Source organism: Phlebotomus argentipes, unplaced genomic scaffold (genome assembly GCF_947086385.1).
Source record: "Phlebotomus argentipes unplaced genomic scaffold, Phlebotomus argentipes genome assembly contig_6, whole genome shotgun sequence".
NCBI classification, from domain to species: domain Eukaryota; kingdom Metazoa; phylum Arthropoda; class Insecta; order Diptera; family Psychodidae; genus Phlebotomus; species Phlebotomus argentipes.
The window spans coordinates 530,546-546,452 of NW_026776145.1; the positions used below are offsets into that span (position 1 = coordinate 530,546).

Here is a 15,907-nt window from a genome sequence, read left to right on the forward strand (position 1 = left end):
GCGCATGTGATGAAAGGTATTAAGGTAGATCTTATTGTCAGTATAATCGAGAAATATCTTACGTTTTACAATCGCGATGCATTTTCATAGGCTGGCATCTCTTTTATCCTTCCTATATTCATTTTCTTAGCATAAGTAGGTGGTCAATTCTTTTAAAATGTTAATTTTTAAATGTAAAACGCAAGTATGGAAAAATATATGTATTAAATGTATTTAAAAAGTGATTGCAGCACTTTTTGCAACAGTGCACAAAATGGTGACATAAAACCGTGTCTGAAAGTCATAGAGTGTCGGAAATGGAGAGTGCATCACTGACTAAAGTCTTCCCCACCAGAGGACCCTTAAATTTTTCGCCCATTTAATATTTAACACCGTCAATTTAAGGTCACACTATATGGTGAGCCACTCGACGCACAATTTACGCAAAACCACTCTTCTCCCCATTTGCTTCGCTGATGATGCAAAATTTATTAGGCCCATTACACACATTTAACTTTTCCTGGGCGTATAAATGGTGCGTGTGTTGTAGGTTTTTTGGGGAATGTATGTGATATTTATTGCTAAAACGATTTTGCGTGTAATTAGAGGAAATAACGAGAATATTTTATTTCTCCCCTGTTTCTCTCTATCTCTTTCTAACCCTCACGAATTGGGACCGGAGAAGATAGAGTAAGGTACTAAAATAACATTGTTTCCATTTTCATCCCTTATGGCTTTGTATCATATTATGTCGTGTTGATGGCCTGATGAATTAGCAAAGAGTGAAAAGAGAGAAACAAGACTTTTCCCATTTCCCGCCACATTTATCGTTTCGAGCATTTGTGAGTTGGGATATTTCAACTCGACTTCTCTTTCTCACCATCATTCATCCCCTCAGCATTGAGTGCTTTCGCCTCCTTTGGCAATTCACCCCTATATTCTCGGTACTCGGAATCTCTGACTCCCTCTCTCACAGTTGGGCCGCCCATGGGAACAGAAGAGGGATGGCAAGAGCCACGAAATATCGCACGAAAACTGGGGGGTCGAAGAATGATGATGGTGAAAAAGGGCTCTTTCGCTGGGGTGGAAAATATATCACTCCTCTTTTTGACTCCTATTGGCCGCAATCCGTGCTCCGCCCTTCTGTTTGCCCGTGTGAATGCGTTGCCGCTTCAATATTCCTCAACTCTTGCACAAGCACGCACACAACATCAACCCCTGGGGTTGTTTTTACTCTCCCTTTGGCGCACACGATTATTCGCTGTCGTCTCATCATCGTCACAGTTGCTCCGACTACCGGTCTTGACAGGGGAACTCAAATGCCGTTCGCAGTGTGATTGTCGGGATCGCAACAGAACATTGAGGTTTTATAAGTTTCTTGTTTTCACTCAATTGGCTTAAGCAGAAACAATTGGACAAATTACTAACACTGTAGAGAAATCAATAAGAGTGAAGATAGTGATTGCCAATTTGAGCAGCATTAATAAGCCGTGCGAAAAATGCCAAGAGTAGTGTCATCTTGTTGGAAGCACGCAGAGAAAAATGACTCTGGCATTTCTGTGGTGAGAGGCTAATTTATTGTAATTTAAAACTTGACAATTTACCTGTGTCACCGTTGTGGGAGAGCACAAAAGGAAAGCTTGAAGGAATTAATTTCACGAGACTTAGAGCAGAGAGGGAGAATCATGTCACAAGACACAGATGTGGATATCAGTGTTGTGTCTAGTCCTGAAGCAAGTCCCCAGCGTGAAGATTCGCCGTCGCTGAGGACGCCCGAGGAGGCCAAGGGTCGTCAGTCGCAACACACAATCATCAACACGTATCAAGATGGCACGGAGAGTCGCCTCGGGTCACCACATCACTCACCCACCGATCAGAGAAAGGTCTCAGGAGCGGGATATACGAGCTTCTCGATTTCCAGCATCTTGAGTCGCAATGACCCCAAGAAGGGGCCCATCGCGCCCTTTCCATCTGTTCCAGCTGCACAAGGAATCGGTGGTCACCACGATGCTTCGATGCTATCAAGGTATGGTTGAGAAATTGTTCAAATGACTCATCAGAAGTTGTGCCCAAAACACGTCTCGTGCTCTTAAATTCTGTAATTGATTTTTTTTCAGAAACTGTCATGCATATTCAAACAGTTTTACTAATTATAATTCATTGTTGTGCGGCCGTTTAAAATAGTTCATACAGATAATTCCATTAGGGACGGCCGGTAATTTGCATTTTATGACAAAATAAAATAATAGGAGTAGAAAAACACGCCTCAGATTCCATCTGGGTATATGTTCTCATTCGCCAAACGACGGTAAACTACACAACCACCCCCAATGAGCAATTTACTGTTCATTATACGTGAATTCCCATGTTTTGTGGTAATAATTTTAATTGAAAGACCAAATGTCTAAGAGCGGCAATTAATTTATTAAAATTTGCGTCACTCCTCGTTTGTGCGGACATTCACTATTGTATATCATGTGAGGAATTTCTGCTTAGAATGAGAGCGCGGATCTGGGGGGCATTGTACTATTCACTATCCTTTTTTCCTCTACCTAATGCGCGTCTCAACATTCCGCCTAACAAATTATATGGTTTCCACATATGATGCTCGATTATTTTTATTCATGAGCTTTGGGTCGTGTGCCACACCGATTAGATTATCAGATAAGATTGTACCTCATGGCTTATTAATATTTGACTGTGGAGTTAAACACAATTTCCTGTTTGTCACTGTCGTGAGCAAAAACGCAGGGGTGAAGCCATTCGAGTGCTCTTCAATTAATTTTTATGAATCAAGAGGAGGAGGAGAAATTAGGGTGAAATTGAGTGGAGAATCTAATTCTTTGTTAGCCACTTTTTCTGTCCAGAAAATGGTGATGTTCACACTATGTAGTTAAAAGTAAAAGGAATTGATAATTAGCAGCTATCATTAGGCTAGACAATACTCTTGGCTGTATTGAAATAAAAACAATGTCATGTTGACATCCTCTTGCTCACCCTCAACTTATTAAACATAAATTGTTAGCCGAAGATAGACTTACGAACATATTTTTTTCAACTTGACTCATATACAATTTCAATCCCTGAAGATGGGTGAACTGAGCATGTTTGCCAGAAGCAATAGTGGAGGATTATTCAAGTGGAAACATTTCAAATTATTTCACATTTAAGTTTTCCCTTTCTACACCCTCCGCGAGAATAGACGCTCAAGCGACCCCAAGGCATAAAACCGTATTGCATATTGCACACCAGAATGGTGCAGTCGTCAAATAAATTAATCTGCAGCACAGCAACAGAAGGATAACTAAAAATCACCGAGAATTTTCTGTGTTGGAAATTTAATTGCGACATAATTTGTAAACTAATCCAGCAACATGTTATTGACTGACACATGCTCATCTTTCTGGAGTAATCACTGTGTGCTAACTTGGGGGATTTCCTATTCATCGGCTTTGGCCAGAGTGTTTGAAATTCAATACCAAAATGTATGGGTGGAAAGCAGAGGTGAGCTCCTAATGGCAAAAACAACTATCTTTATCGGGCAATTCTTCTTCGATATCGATCAATGGTGACCTGCTGTAGGGGATTATTTTCTCATTAATATTTCATTTGAGCTGGCATAAGCATAAAAGAAATCGCGGAAATGAGATGGAAGGAATCGCAGGGATCCTAAGGATAAGATTATCGATTATGTGATTTTCATTTAGATTCTTTTTCCAACTGTCGACCACATCAGTAGCCCAGGAACACCACCAGTGATTATCATGTTTTGAATTCATCCTCACACAAATTTATCCTTCCTCATGCTGTTCGCTTTGTCGGAACACAAAAAGTCCTTTTCACAGCAGGAGAAGATGAATCCATTAAGTAAGCGAAAGCATGAAATCTGATTCGCATTGCCTTTTATAGTCCTCATTCAGTGTCTCAATTCATCCCCATTTTCTACTTTCATTCATCTCCGCACACACACAGTATTTAATCCAAAATTATCCCTGTGTATTTATCTTTTTTATAGGCTCACGCGGAGTTGAGAGCTTGGAACCCACATAAAAACGTTAAATAGAATTGGAACTAGGATGAGATATAATGCCAGAATGTTGAACGGAGAATCCTTTATATCACGCAAGATAACATCCCTCATTCCATTGAATCCGAACGCAACTAATTTCGTGATTGCAGTCAAAAATGCGTGTTTGAGAGGACACCCAGTCAGGAAAATCTCTTTTCAATCATGTACTGAATTACTCTGACGGGATTCAATTTACACGCAAAAGCTCCTTCAAAGAGATCCTAATCTCAGACTTTGTCAGGATTTTTCACATCAATCATCTATATTAGGCGATTGATGCATTTCTATGTCTTCCTCAGTTTAATTACGAAATGATTAAAGAAATTGATGATTTGTAAGTGTTGTAGAAGTTTGAAAAGTCGGGTCAAATTACAAAAGGATGATTAGAGAGGGTGATTTGTCAATGGGAAATTCGAGGTGGCCAATTTATATTAACAGCAGGTACTTTTGTGCTGAACGGTAATCAAGCTTAATTATAATGCCACTTCGTCATTGGATTTCTCTTGGGAGTTCATATTAATTTCATTTTTAGACTTGTCTCTTGTTTTAATTTGTTTTTTTTTTCGCCAAAGGCTCGAAAGATATTCCTATTATTCCAATTGATACAGAAAATGAAGCAACAATTAGGCATTCTCTCTATTGAAATAATTGATCTATATAAGTTCACCCCATTCACAGATTCACATTGAGTAGCATAATGATCATTTTCATTACTTATTTATAACAATGAATTATTTACCGATTTGCTCCCGTTTGAACGGCAGGAGATAGTGGGTATGCTTGTGAACAAAAGAGGGTATTGTGAGTTGAATAATGGCGGTGAAAGAAGTGCAACAATGGTATTATATCACTCTCCATTGACTTGGTCTGGGTGTATTAAAATTGTTGAACTGAAAATAATCTTTTCGAATTTATTGTCAAAAATTAGTTCTGAAAACAAAATTTGTGTCAATTTCTGCAGCATGTCTGTACTTTGTATAATCACAAAAGGACTTAGGAAAATATTATGGTTTGTCAGTTTTAACAAAGGAATATGCCGAATTATGCCGCTCAGTACACCATCAGCTTTCTTCTTATCTGTTTACGTTAAAATACCACCAAAGCTAAACTCCTTTATATATTAACTAATACCCCTTTATTGCGCATCTCCTTGTGAGAAATCGTGTCAAGGAGAGATGGAGAGTGGTGTACTTAATACTTTATTAGACGGATATTGAAAAGTTTCTTCGTGTTTGAGTACTTTGTATTTACAAAATTAATCATTTATCTCCGGAGGGTAACTTAGCAGTTATTTAAAGATTTATACACTGATTCGCAACTTCTTCAGCTCAGTATTCAAAAGGGTTCTTTGCACTTCCTTCACACAGGGTAGATATAAATTCTCATCCTTCTCATGGTTTCCTTTCTCCGAAAGAGTCCCACCAATATGGATAAAATATAACATTTCCCCATTAAAAGTTTTCCTTTGCTTCTGCCTGAGATATCAAATTGAATTTCGTAGAAAATGTGTGGGAAATTGGGTGTATACATTTTGAAGCTAAATTGTCTATTTATTTAATAAATATTGAATTTCCGACATATAATATGTATATTTACGAAGACTTTCATGATTTTCACGAAATTCTCGCATGCAGAAAATGGCAAAAGTTAAAAAGTTCTTTCACAGAAAAAGTATGTTACTGCAAAAAGGTGGCAATTCTGTAAAACACAATTTTATTCTTGTCCTTAGTCGCCACGCAATGAATTGGTCAATCATTGTCGCCTCAAGTCATACGAATTGCGTGCAAAATCGTCCCTTGTGCAAAAAATTCATACAACCTCCCTCTCTTCTCGTTCCAGGTTAGGTTTCATATCGCAATGGGGCGCTCTGGCGGGGAGATATGCCGCCCTGTGTCCCCCAGGATGGCCATGGTCGGCACATCGGATATCATTTCACAGTCCCAATGGTGAGTTTTATAAGTTTGCCCCACGCCCCACACCTCAAATTAACCTGATAGCCGGCCTTTATATTTCTGTTTCTACGACTGATGCAAGAAGTAAATCCCGCTTAAAAATAACTGCCACACTTATGTTTTCGCACTTAATCTCTCACAGTTCGATTCAGTGGAGCTACAAAAAAGCTTTTACAACTTTCCTCCAACTGACTCTAATTTTGCCTTGAGGTACTTCAGTGGCAAATCAATAGACGATGGCATTTGGAAGCCCTGCAGGGTTCTCACTGTATAAAATCAATAGTGGAAGCCCCAAAAGTTTCAAGTGTGTAAAAAATTGGGGCGACACGAGGAAATTTCCCAGTTTCTAAACTCCTCTTTTAAGCTATTTACCGACATGAGAGTGTTAAGTGCTCAATAAAAATTTGACCCTGTCGCAATCAATTAACTCTTGCACTTATTTCCACTAAATGCATTTGATTATTTTCGGTTGAAATGATGTAGTTTTCCCGGTAATTGTGAAAATTGATTTTTAATACTCGCTCCAGCAATAAAAATATTAGTAAATAATAATGGGTACGATAAAACTTGAATAAAATCATATTTGATTAATTATGCTATTGTAAATTCCATTAAAATGGCCGACATTAAACATTCAATTACATAAAGTGCATAATTCAGTATTATAGAGACTTATGGTATATATTTTCAGAAATGTATAATTAAGTAACTGAACAATGACTATTTGTAATAGATCACTAAACATTATTTGACAAAGTTAATTACTGCTTGTTTTTTTATTTCTATCGTGTATTTTGGCTAAAAAAATTAATAGAAATACAGAAAGCAGAAGAGGTTGGAGGGAACACTTTACCCATTCAACTTCTTGTCTTTTTCTAAAGTAACACATTTTTTGTCTGCACTTCTGATTAAAACTTCAGACTAAACAGGTTAAATAATTAGATGATGATACATATAAAATCTCCTACATCACAGGATATGATTTTTCCGATTTTTAATTTTATATTTGCAGAAAATTACTGAACGATAAAATTGATATTCAATAACGAAAAAAAAGAAAATCAATCCTTTCTTTTCTAGTAAGCTCAAAGTCTGAACATAGTGCACTTCCTGAAGACAAAACCATCCCAATTGTGAATATACACTCATTGAAGTTCAATCCGAAATAGACAATAATAGAGCCATTGCTATCAGATAATTATCCGACGGCAAGAATTGTTATTCACCCCCATGTCAGTGATTTTGCGCCCTAATTGCAAAGTACCCAGAGTGTTTGCTAAAGAGGGGATAAATTTGCAGATAGCTCCTCAACAAACACCACCGAGAATCCATCGCCGACGCTGAGTCCGCAACCGCAGCAGGAAAATAAATCGCCAACGGCTGGGGTGGCTCAGGCCGCATATCCGGCGGGTGCGGGATCAGATGACGAGCACCAGGAGATAATTGAGGACGACGGCTCGGATACGCCGGATCGAACATTGGATAATGCGTCACCACACCCAAATAATAATGGTCCAATTCAGACGAAAAGGAAAAAGAAAACCCGAACTGTTTTCTCCAGAGCGCAAGTGTTTCAACTAGAATCAACATTTGATATAAAAAGGTGTGTCTCACTCTCACTGTCTCTCTCTGTCTTTCTCATTTCCATTTTTGGATTTGCTCTCTCGCCCAGACGCCTTTTTCTCTGTTTTTCCGAATGAGATTTTCAGAGGCATCCCCAGATATTGTGTGAGTTGATTTCCCCTAAAATGGCCCGTCTCTCCGCAGGTACCTGAGTTCATCGGAGCGAGCTGGCTTGGCGGCATCACTGCGATTGACCGAAACTCAAGTGAAGATATGGTTTCAGAATCGACGGAACAAATGGAAGCGTCAATTGGCTGCTGAACTGGAGGCCGCCAACATGGCAAATATGGCACATGCGGCCCAGAGACTTGTTCGCGTTCCTGTTCTGTACCACGAGAGTGCCGGCGCGGCTGGCACAGGATTCGCCCCGCCACCACCCCACTCGCACGCGGCCCCCCTTTACTACTCCACGAGGAGTGGCACGTCGCCTCGGCCGCCATTATCATCTCTCGTGTAGAGCATCCCGAGTGCCGTCGAGCTGCAATCTCCGCTCTGGTAGGATCCAGCGGGCTCCACCACACAACGCATAATCAAAAGAGTCGGGAGGGGGCGGGGGATTCAGAACCAGAAGCTCACGAGAAAGATTGGCAGTAAAAGCCACATAAATCGCATTTACTAACTCTATATCTAAATTTACTGACAAGTTGAGTGTGATTGTGGTGTTGGTTTTGATGGGGAGCAGAATTGGGGCTGAGGAGAATTCTATTTACGATAAATCGCGTTGATAGAAAGCAGAGACATTTTTTATCATGGCGGAAATATGCAAAATTAAGTGAATTCCGACAAAATTTACGGATTAATCAAAATCGAATTATTTCATTGATGGCTGAAGACAATTTATGCCCACAATAGAATTCAAGAAAACAAAACTTTAGGTTTCGGGAAAAATTCATTGCAATTTTTAAATTTTATATACTACACAGAAGTTGATGAAATGTGATTTTTCTTTCATGTATAAAAAACAAAGAATATAATTTTCTAATTGTAAGAATATGTATAGGAAATGTATAAAAAGCTTCTTTTCATTAAATTTCACAATTATTGCAAAACAAAGTATAGAGAGTAACTTGAATTAAAAAAAAATTACTTCTTCAGGGGACTGTAATATTGTCACATAAAGAATAAAAAAGAGGAGGAAGAAAATATTCATTAGCTAAATGTAATTTTTGTTATATAAAACAAATATTGTATATTTTAAATGTAGGACTTTTTTGAAGTATAAAATGTGCATTTCTTTTACTTGGGCGTCGTCCTTTTATATGAAAATTCTTCAATAGCTTCGCACACTTCCCCGGAGGAATACAAAGTATAACAACTTCCATGACCGAAACTTTCCTCCGTCTTTCCTTCTTTCGCTCTAAAGATGCTTCTGTGAGGCGGAAAAAGTATGTGTATTGGCGAAAGTGAGGAAAAATCGGTATTTGTATCACCTTTCATTCCACCCTCGCTTATTTCTACCTTCTTTTAAATTTATTCATTGTGTAAGCCCCTGAGAAGGAGCACATAATACCGGCATCCCTTCGATAAATTTTTTTATCAACAGTTCAGCGTCTCAAAAAGAGCGTCTTACATGCTCAAATAGCGCAATTTTCATGTTATCACACAAGGAGACGCTAAGCTGAAGAATACCAACGATGGGGAGAGGGTCGTTCAATCTCAAATTGCCTCTCAAGTTACTGAGGAATGAGAATAAGTGGTTGGGTTCTCGAGAGATGAAAATCAAAATCAAATTTTCCATTTGAGAGACGATTAGATTAGGCACTTCGCCAGTGCATATCTCACTTGCTTTCCAAAATCTAATTGACGTATTACTCTATTAATTGCATGATAAACATGCCTCCTCGGTTGAGTGCTCAAAACCGCGCAGAGGGAGTGAAGTTGATAAATCTCTCTGCCATCGACTTCATATATTTTCACCCCGACACATTCTGTCCAAATGCACCAGATGCGAGGGTGAATCCCATCCATTTACACAATTCACACATATGCGCCTCTGTGGCAGGAATCAACTAATAATAATTCCATGTTTAGCGAGGGATGATGCAAAGTGATGTTTTTTTCTGGCGCTATATGACTGACCCATCAACCAAAAAAGCATGCACATCAGAAAGCAACATGAAAATAGAGTCAATTTTGATGTAACATCACCGCTGATGGGCACAGAAAGTGCAGTAGAACATTTTTATCATATGCTACAGGAAATTAATAAATTGCTCATCACGTTGAAACTGTACTTTCCTACCACATGACTATTTTCCGCAGGGAGTTGCGGCAAAAATCCCCAATTATTTCAACACCACAACTCCTCATCTAGACTATGAAGGAAGTCAGCTTCTGCTGGGAAGAAAAGGATTGAGAAGATTATATATTGTGCGAGAGCCTCTTTGCGATTCCCCTGGCCCCACACAGAACACTGAAAATGAGGTGCTATTAGCCAAAAACACACAATGTGTACTTAAAATTGTTCCTCACCCTTGAAGACACCCTCATTTAATGTCTTTCCCTGATCTCATACCCCTCGACCTTAATTGAAATATTTCGTATATACAGAGTAGGAAACATTTTTGGAGCTCGCGTAAAAATGGCAAAAAAAATAAAGGGAAATTCATACAACACTCTCATGGACAACATCCCGGTTTAATAAAGATCATGGATTATCGTGTAACTGAGACTTATGAAAAGGTAAGTGAAATTATATTCGATTTCCTACTGACTATACAAATATCATTCATACCTATGTGCATAATATATGTATACTAAAATACTAGATATACTAAAAAAAAATTTCGAATTAGAGCTTTTATGACTCAATTCTCTACACGTTTTCGCACCCTCTCAGATAATACTAATAGCATTATTTTCATCTAATTTCACCATCAAGGAGCTCTCCCCATTTTGGCAACAAAGCACATTCATGTGATAGAGAAAATCTGTGTTTAATGGCTGAGTGTTGTTTCATCTTGGGAGAAGGGGCTTGTTTTGCTTGGTGGCTTCCAGTGACTTGAATGTTCATTTTGCCACCCTCTTTCGCTCGCAAACCCATCAAGCCTTAATAGGTTGATGGTATATATAAATTGTACAGCCATAAATGCTTGCTAATAGAACAGAAAATCCACTTTCATGTAGCGGTAAATTAAAATAATTCACCATGTGTCTCCTTTTATTTTACTTATCAGCTCCTTCACCGTCGTATTATGTTACAGAATGATGCGATGAGGGGACAGTCGAGGTAAAATACGCAAATCTTAAGTCACTTTCGGATATAAGCTGATTTTTGGCTTTATCACATAAACTCTTGTCCTTCTATTTGGTCTGGGTTTCGGTGCAAATTTTTTGTCCTTGAGACAATTCTTTATCTCCATTTCTCTTTTGATTTCTACCCTCTTCGTCGTGGTATAGAAATATATTTAATACAATCCCAGAAAGGAGGATTTTTAAGCATCACTTTGGGCTCATATTTATAATGGCGCTAAACACGAGGAATAATAGGAAATAAACTAAAGTTTCAAATTGCAGACACAATGGACTAAATGTTTGTCACTATACCGATTATTAAAGGCGATAAAAAAATACTTCAGACAGGATTTTAGATGCTTCTTCTTTTGTTCCCCTGTCAAGTATTTCATTTAACACGATAATTTAATTTAAAACTGATATTTTACTCTACCAAGGATTTTATACGCGACTCTGTAATCCGAACCCACCTGGAGGTGTAACAATAATTGTATTTCTATTTGAGATGCGAGACATATTGAAATTTTTATTGAATTGCAACTTGAGCATGTTCCATTTCTCATATTCATCCTCTCTTTCGCTCTTTAATTCTCTCTTTTTCAGATAACTCGAGCCGGGAATTATTTTTCAAAAAAAAAAATACAAGACATATTATTACAGTGCGAACCAGTGATTTCCTATTGAATGAATTGCACAACATTTAACGCCACATGAAATTTTGTAGCCAGAGGGCAAACTTGCTGAATGTTAAATGCAGTTTTATTTCACCCTGTTAAACAATGTCCAGCCTTTTATTGGATTTCCCATTCTGAAAGCATTGGGATTCTATCATAAATATATACAACGAACGCCGAATGGGTAATAATGGCTTCCGCAAAGCCTCTGGCAGAGGCCAACCCCTTGAGCTTTGTAATTTATGAGTACGAAATCATGGAGATAAAATGTGAGAATTATCGAATAACTATAATTTGAACATGATAAAAGCTTATAGATACAAATATAGTTTCCATATGCTTAGTATTAAACATTTTTTCACAACAGTTAATATTGTACTTCATAAATTTCTGAACAAACAATTGTAGTCATGAAGAAAAACATCTAGTTTTCTTTAGATAACTTTCTATTTTTCCTCTTACGATCAATTGGTCGTAAAATTTTTGTCGGAATAGATATTTTTTCTATAAAATTATTATAGTGCTTCACAAAAATGAGCTTATGCACAGGCGGTTGGAAATTTCATTTACATTCAAATGTCTTGATAAACGAGGACTCACATTTATTCCGCCACAAAAGTTGTGGAGAAATAATGAAATTTTCCCACTTCTACCCTTAATGATAATGCTAGTTATTCCATTTAGAGTGTGTAGTATAAAAGTTTCTCAGCAACTCAAAGTGTGATTTTGCGCCAGAAAGAGAGTGAAAATGTTGGTACGATATAGTCGAGTTGAGAATGGTGCAATAAATGTCGTACCTTTTGGGTATAAAGTTGGATGTTTTATGTAATTGCAATAATAATTGAAAACATTAGAGAATGGTTATGGGTAGACGGTGAGATTCCCCTTCAATTTCACATATTCTCTACTCAAATCTTACTGACTTTTCCTCCCTTTCCTCCCGCTTCTCTTCAACCCCAGGGTGATTTCTAGGGATTGTCTGCACAAAAAGGACTTTTACGTTTTTTTCTTGAAGGGATCGGGGATGAAACCATTTCAGTCTATCGGATAACATTTTCATCACGAGATAGTGTACGCAATTTGGTGTGGAAATGCCCAATTTTACCCCTCACGCAGGCGAGTTCTTTATCAAACACCCCCTCAAACTTGTTCTCATTTTAATTACTTTCATTTAGTTAAGTGAGTGAAATTTAATTCCTCTTGACAAATTGCCATTTCACGTGAGACCACCATTGAAACGCAATCACGAAATATATAACTTTTTAATGTCCCACCAAATGTGTGGTAAATGTGAAAAATTAACAAGGCAAAATGCCATATTCTGTCTTTCATGTTGTTCGTGGATCTCTTCCTCCAGACATTTTAGCGGTGGTTAGGCTATTTTTGCACAACATGGAAATATGATTAAATATATTTGATGATCCTCCGTTTTTGCAAACAAATGCTGAATATGATAGAGAGGGAATGGAAGTTCAGAGGGTCGGAACAAATTCCCTTTTTGCCAAAGATACATGAAAATTAATAAGCGAAAATGCTCCCTTTGGCATCAAATTGTACGCTGAGAAACGCTAAGAGATCACAAAGCAATCACAGTGAAGAGCAACGAAACCCACAATGAGGGCTTTGTGAGGCACATTTCAAATATATTACTCCTCTTTGGCATGGAATTTTTGCGGGGGTGGAGGAGAAAAAGGGTGTGATGATAGCCCGACCGCTGAGTAAAATTGCTCGCCCAGACCCCACATTAAACCAGAACTCTCCAGAGGCAGAGAGAGAGGGAGAAGGAATAGGCTTCGAAATTTTCTCCACATCGTATGAAAATATCTATTGATATTTTGACATTCATTAAATCCCTTGCCAATGTGATAGATTATTAAAGTTATGGGTTATTCTACAATGGATCGTTCAATTACTTTTGTTAACAGGTTTTTATTGATCATGTGTCAAATATGAACTCCTTATAAGATCATAAGCAATATGTAAAAAGGCCTCCAAATGGAAAACCTTTTTACTTTTCCAAAGTCCAAAATTTATAATTGAATACAATGCTTAATGTGAATACAAAATACGATTCGAAAACTTTCATCTCCGCATTCTCAAATTTCCTGAAATATTACGCTCCCTTTTCATGCCAAAACTTTTGCTCAAATACCGCGTGCACTTTTCGCCAAATTAAAATACATCAAAACATTTCACAATCTTCCTTCGAGCACGGGGAGGAATTGAATGCCATTTGGGTTTAATTATTTTTCCATCCTTCTCAACGTAAATGATATGTGAATGTGGTTGCTCGTGAGTGCGAATAAAAGAGCGAGGAAAGTCTTTTTCAATTGTTAAATTTTAGCATTTGATTGCGCACGTCGCTTTTTCGTTTCTACCAACCTCCTTTGCATTGTTCAGAAATATATCCACCCGAAAAGTAGAGACTTTGCGACGCCTATGTAAAAAAGACAAATACATTGTGCATAGAATTGCTTTCTGCATCGCCATTATTGTTGACGCTCAACAATAACCACCCACCAACAGTCGCAACACAATTGGGAACATGTGTTAAAAAGGCGGCGATAAGTCGTACAACAATTGCAGGAATATTGATTAAACGCACATCAATCTGCATGTAATTGCGAGGGAGAATCACACTGGGATTTTCTCTTAATATGTGAAATCGAAATCAATCACACGGGAAATTCTGGTGTATCATTAGAGGAATGTATGAGGTTTTAGTTGTATTTGCAAGAGGAGAATTACTTTGTGGCAAATTCGAATATGAACATAAATTCAAAACTGTGTATACTCTACATTTATTTAATGTAAAAATATTTACACAAGGCGTACATGGGTGCACAGCATGAGTAAAGGAATTTCACCAACTTTGTATATAGATATATATAACTGCTGATGGGAAATGTTCTTTCACGAGTGATTGAAATTCAAATAGAAGCTTCTTGTAGCTACACTTGCAAACGTAAAAAGTTGTATTTCCCTATAGCTGAAATGGATCGAGAGAGCTGCAGGGAGACTCTCATCCATACCAACTCACCAGCCCAGATTATACTTTTCCATCGAGTGTTTATTGTTGAACCGCCACTCACCCGAGAGGGTATTCATCTGAGAATTCCCATTCAGGGTTTCCGCCTTTGTAGCGGCGCCTCTTCAACCCTCGCCCGGAGCCACCGAGATTTTCCCTCCCACCCAGGAGCCCGAGTATTGTGTGGAAGCCAGGGGGAGAGCAAATTTCAATCTGTCAGAAAGATTATGGACCAATTACTCGGTCGAGGGGACGCCGTCGTTCTCTGTTGTGTATACTTTTAATAGACTCCTTAATAGAGTGCTTAAATTGTGTGATTTTTGTCTGAGGGTGCGAGTAATGCCATTTACCCCAATATCTGCAACACTGACAACAATATCACCGGCGAGAGGGATTCTCCAATCAGAATTCTATATAGGTAATTTCATTAAAATGCATGCAAAATCATATCATTGATCTGTTCTGAGAAATCTCACCTTTGTTTTTGATTATTTTTTCACCCGGAAAAAGAGGTGTCAAGGCAGAAAAGGAAAATTCCCAAGCACGTTTTATAATAAATATGCTAATTCCATGTCATCCTTTTTCTCCCGGACTCACTCACGGGGATGTTAATTTCACGAGACACTGGTGTGATGAAATAAATAAAATATGCTACTCCAGTTTCTTGACTTTCTTTTTCACCCAAAAAAGTCCATGAATATAACGAAAAAATGTTAATTCTATCCATTATACATTTGATGCTCTCATCGAGTTGTGTGGGAAAATGATTTTTCCGACGGTCAAATAGGCCATCATTTCACCCATACTTTGTGCACTTTTATATGAGTACCATTGTCCTGAGTGATGTTTATTATATTTAATTGATGGATGATGTGAGTAGTGCAGAACAGGCATTGTTGCAGGCGCTCAATAATGCCAGGAGAGTGGCTCATTTCAGAAGGAGAAACTGTATCATGACCGCTGAAAGGGACTTCGAAATCAAGACACGTGCTCCTTTTCCATACAATCTCCGCGGACCATTTAATGAGATATTCGATCCCACAATATCATACCTTCGTCACTCATTCGCATATGTGTTTCAGCTTCAATCGACAACAATAGTTTGAGGAGGTTTTGTAGACCAATTATAAAAGCTTAATTTCGAGAGGCCATCAGAAAACATATGTAAGTTATATTTCGCACTGATTTTCAAATGAAGTGCTAAGGAAAATATTGTTCTTTTCGACTACAATTTCCCATAACACATATACAGTTATTAAATTAATTGTAATATTTAACAATAAATTTACTTTTTAAAATAATATGAAAGCAGTTATGAATATTAACGTGTATGCAAAAAAATTTAATA

General features: G+C 37.9%; 1 protein-coding gene across 1 annotated transcript; it reads left to right on the forward strand.

The window, feature by feature from the left end:
- The first annotated feature begins 1,288 nt into the window (after window positions 1-1,288).
- LOC132257163 (homeobox protein Hmx) lies at window positions 1,289-8,754 on the forward strand. Its single transcript, XM_059753953.1, has 4 exons — window positions 1,289-2,005; window positions 5,888-5,994; window positions 7,300-7,603; window positions 7,768-8,754. Exons 1-4 carry the CDS (start codon window positions 1,665-1,667, stop codon window positions 8,078-8,080), a joined length of 1,065 nt encoding a protein of 354 aa, XP_059609936.1. The 5' UTR covers window positions 1,289-1,664; the 3' UTR covers window positions 8,081-8,754.
- The last annotated feature ends 7,153 nt before the right edge of the window (window positions 8,755-15,907 follow it).

Bases quoted from the DNA above. Each gene is read 5' to 3' on its own strand.
- LOC132257163 (XM_059753953.1), top strand. From the start codon at position 1,665: ATGTCACAAGACACAGATGTGGATATCAGTGTTGTGTCTAGTCCTGAA. The intron at 5,995-7,299 runs GTGAGTTTTATA...ATAAATTTGCAG, and splicing joins ATCATTTCACAGTCCCAATG to ATAGCTCCTCAACAAACACC. The intron at 7,604-7,767 runs GTGTGTCTCACT...GTCTCTCCGCAG, and splicing joins TCAACATTTGATATAAAAAG to GTACCTGAGTTCATCGGAGC.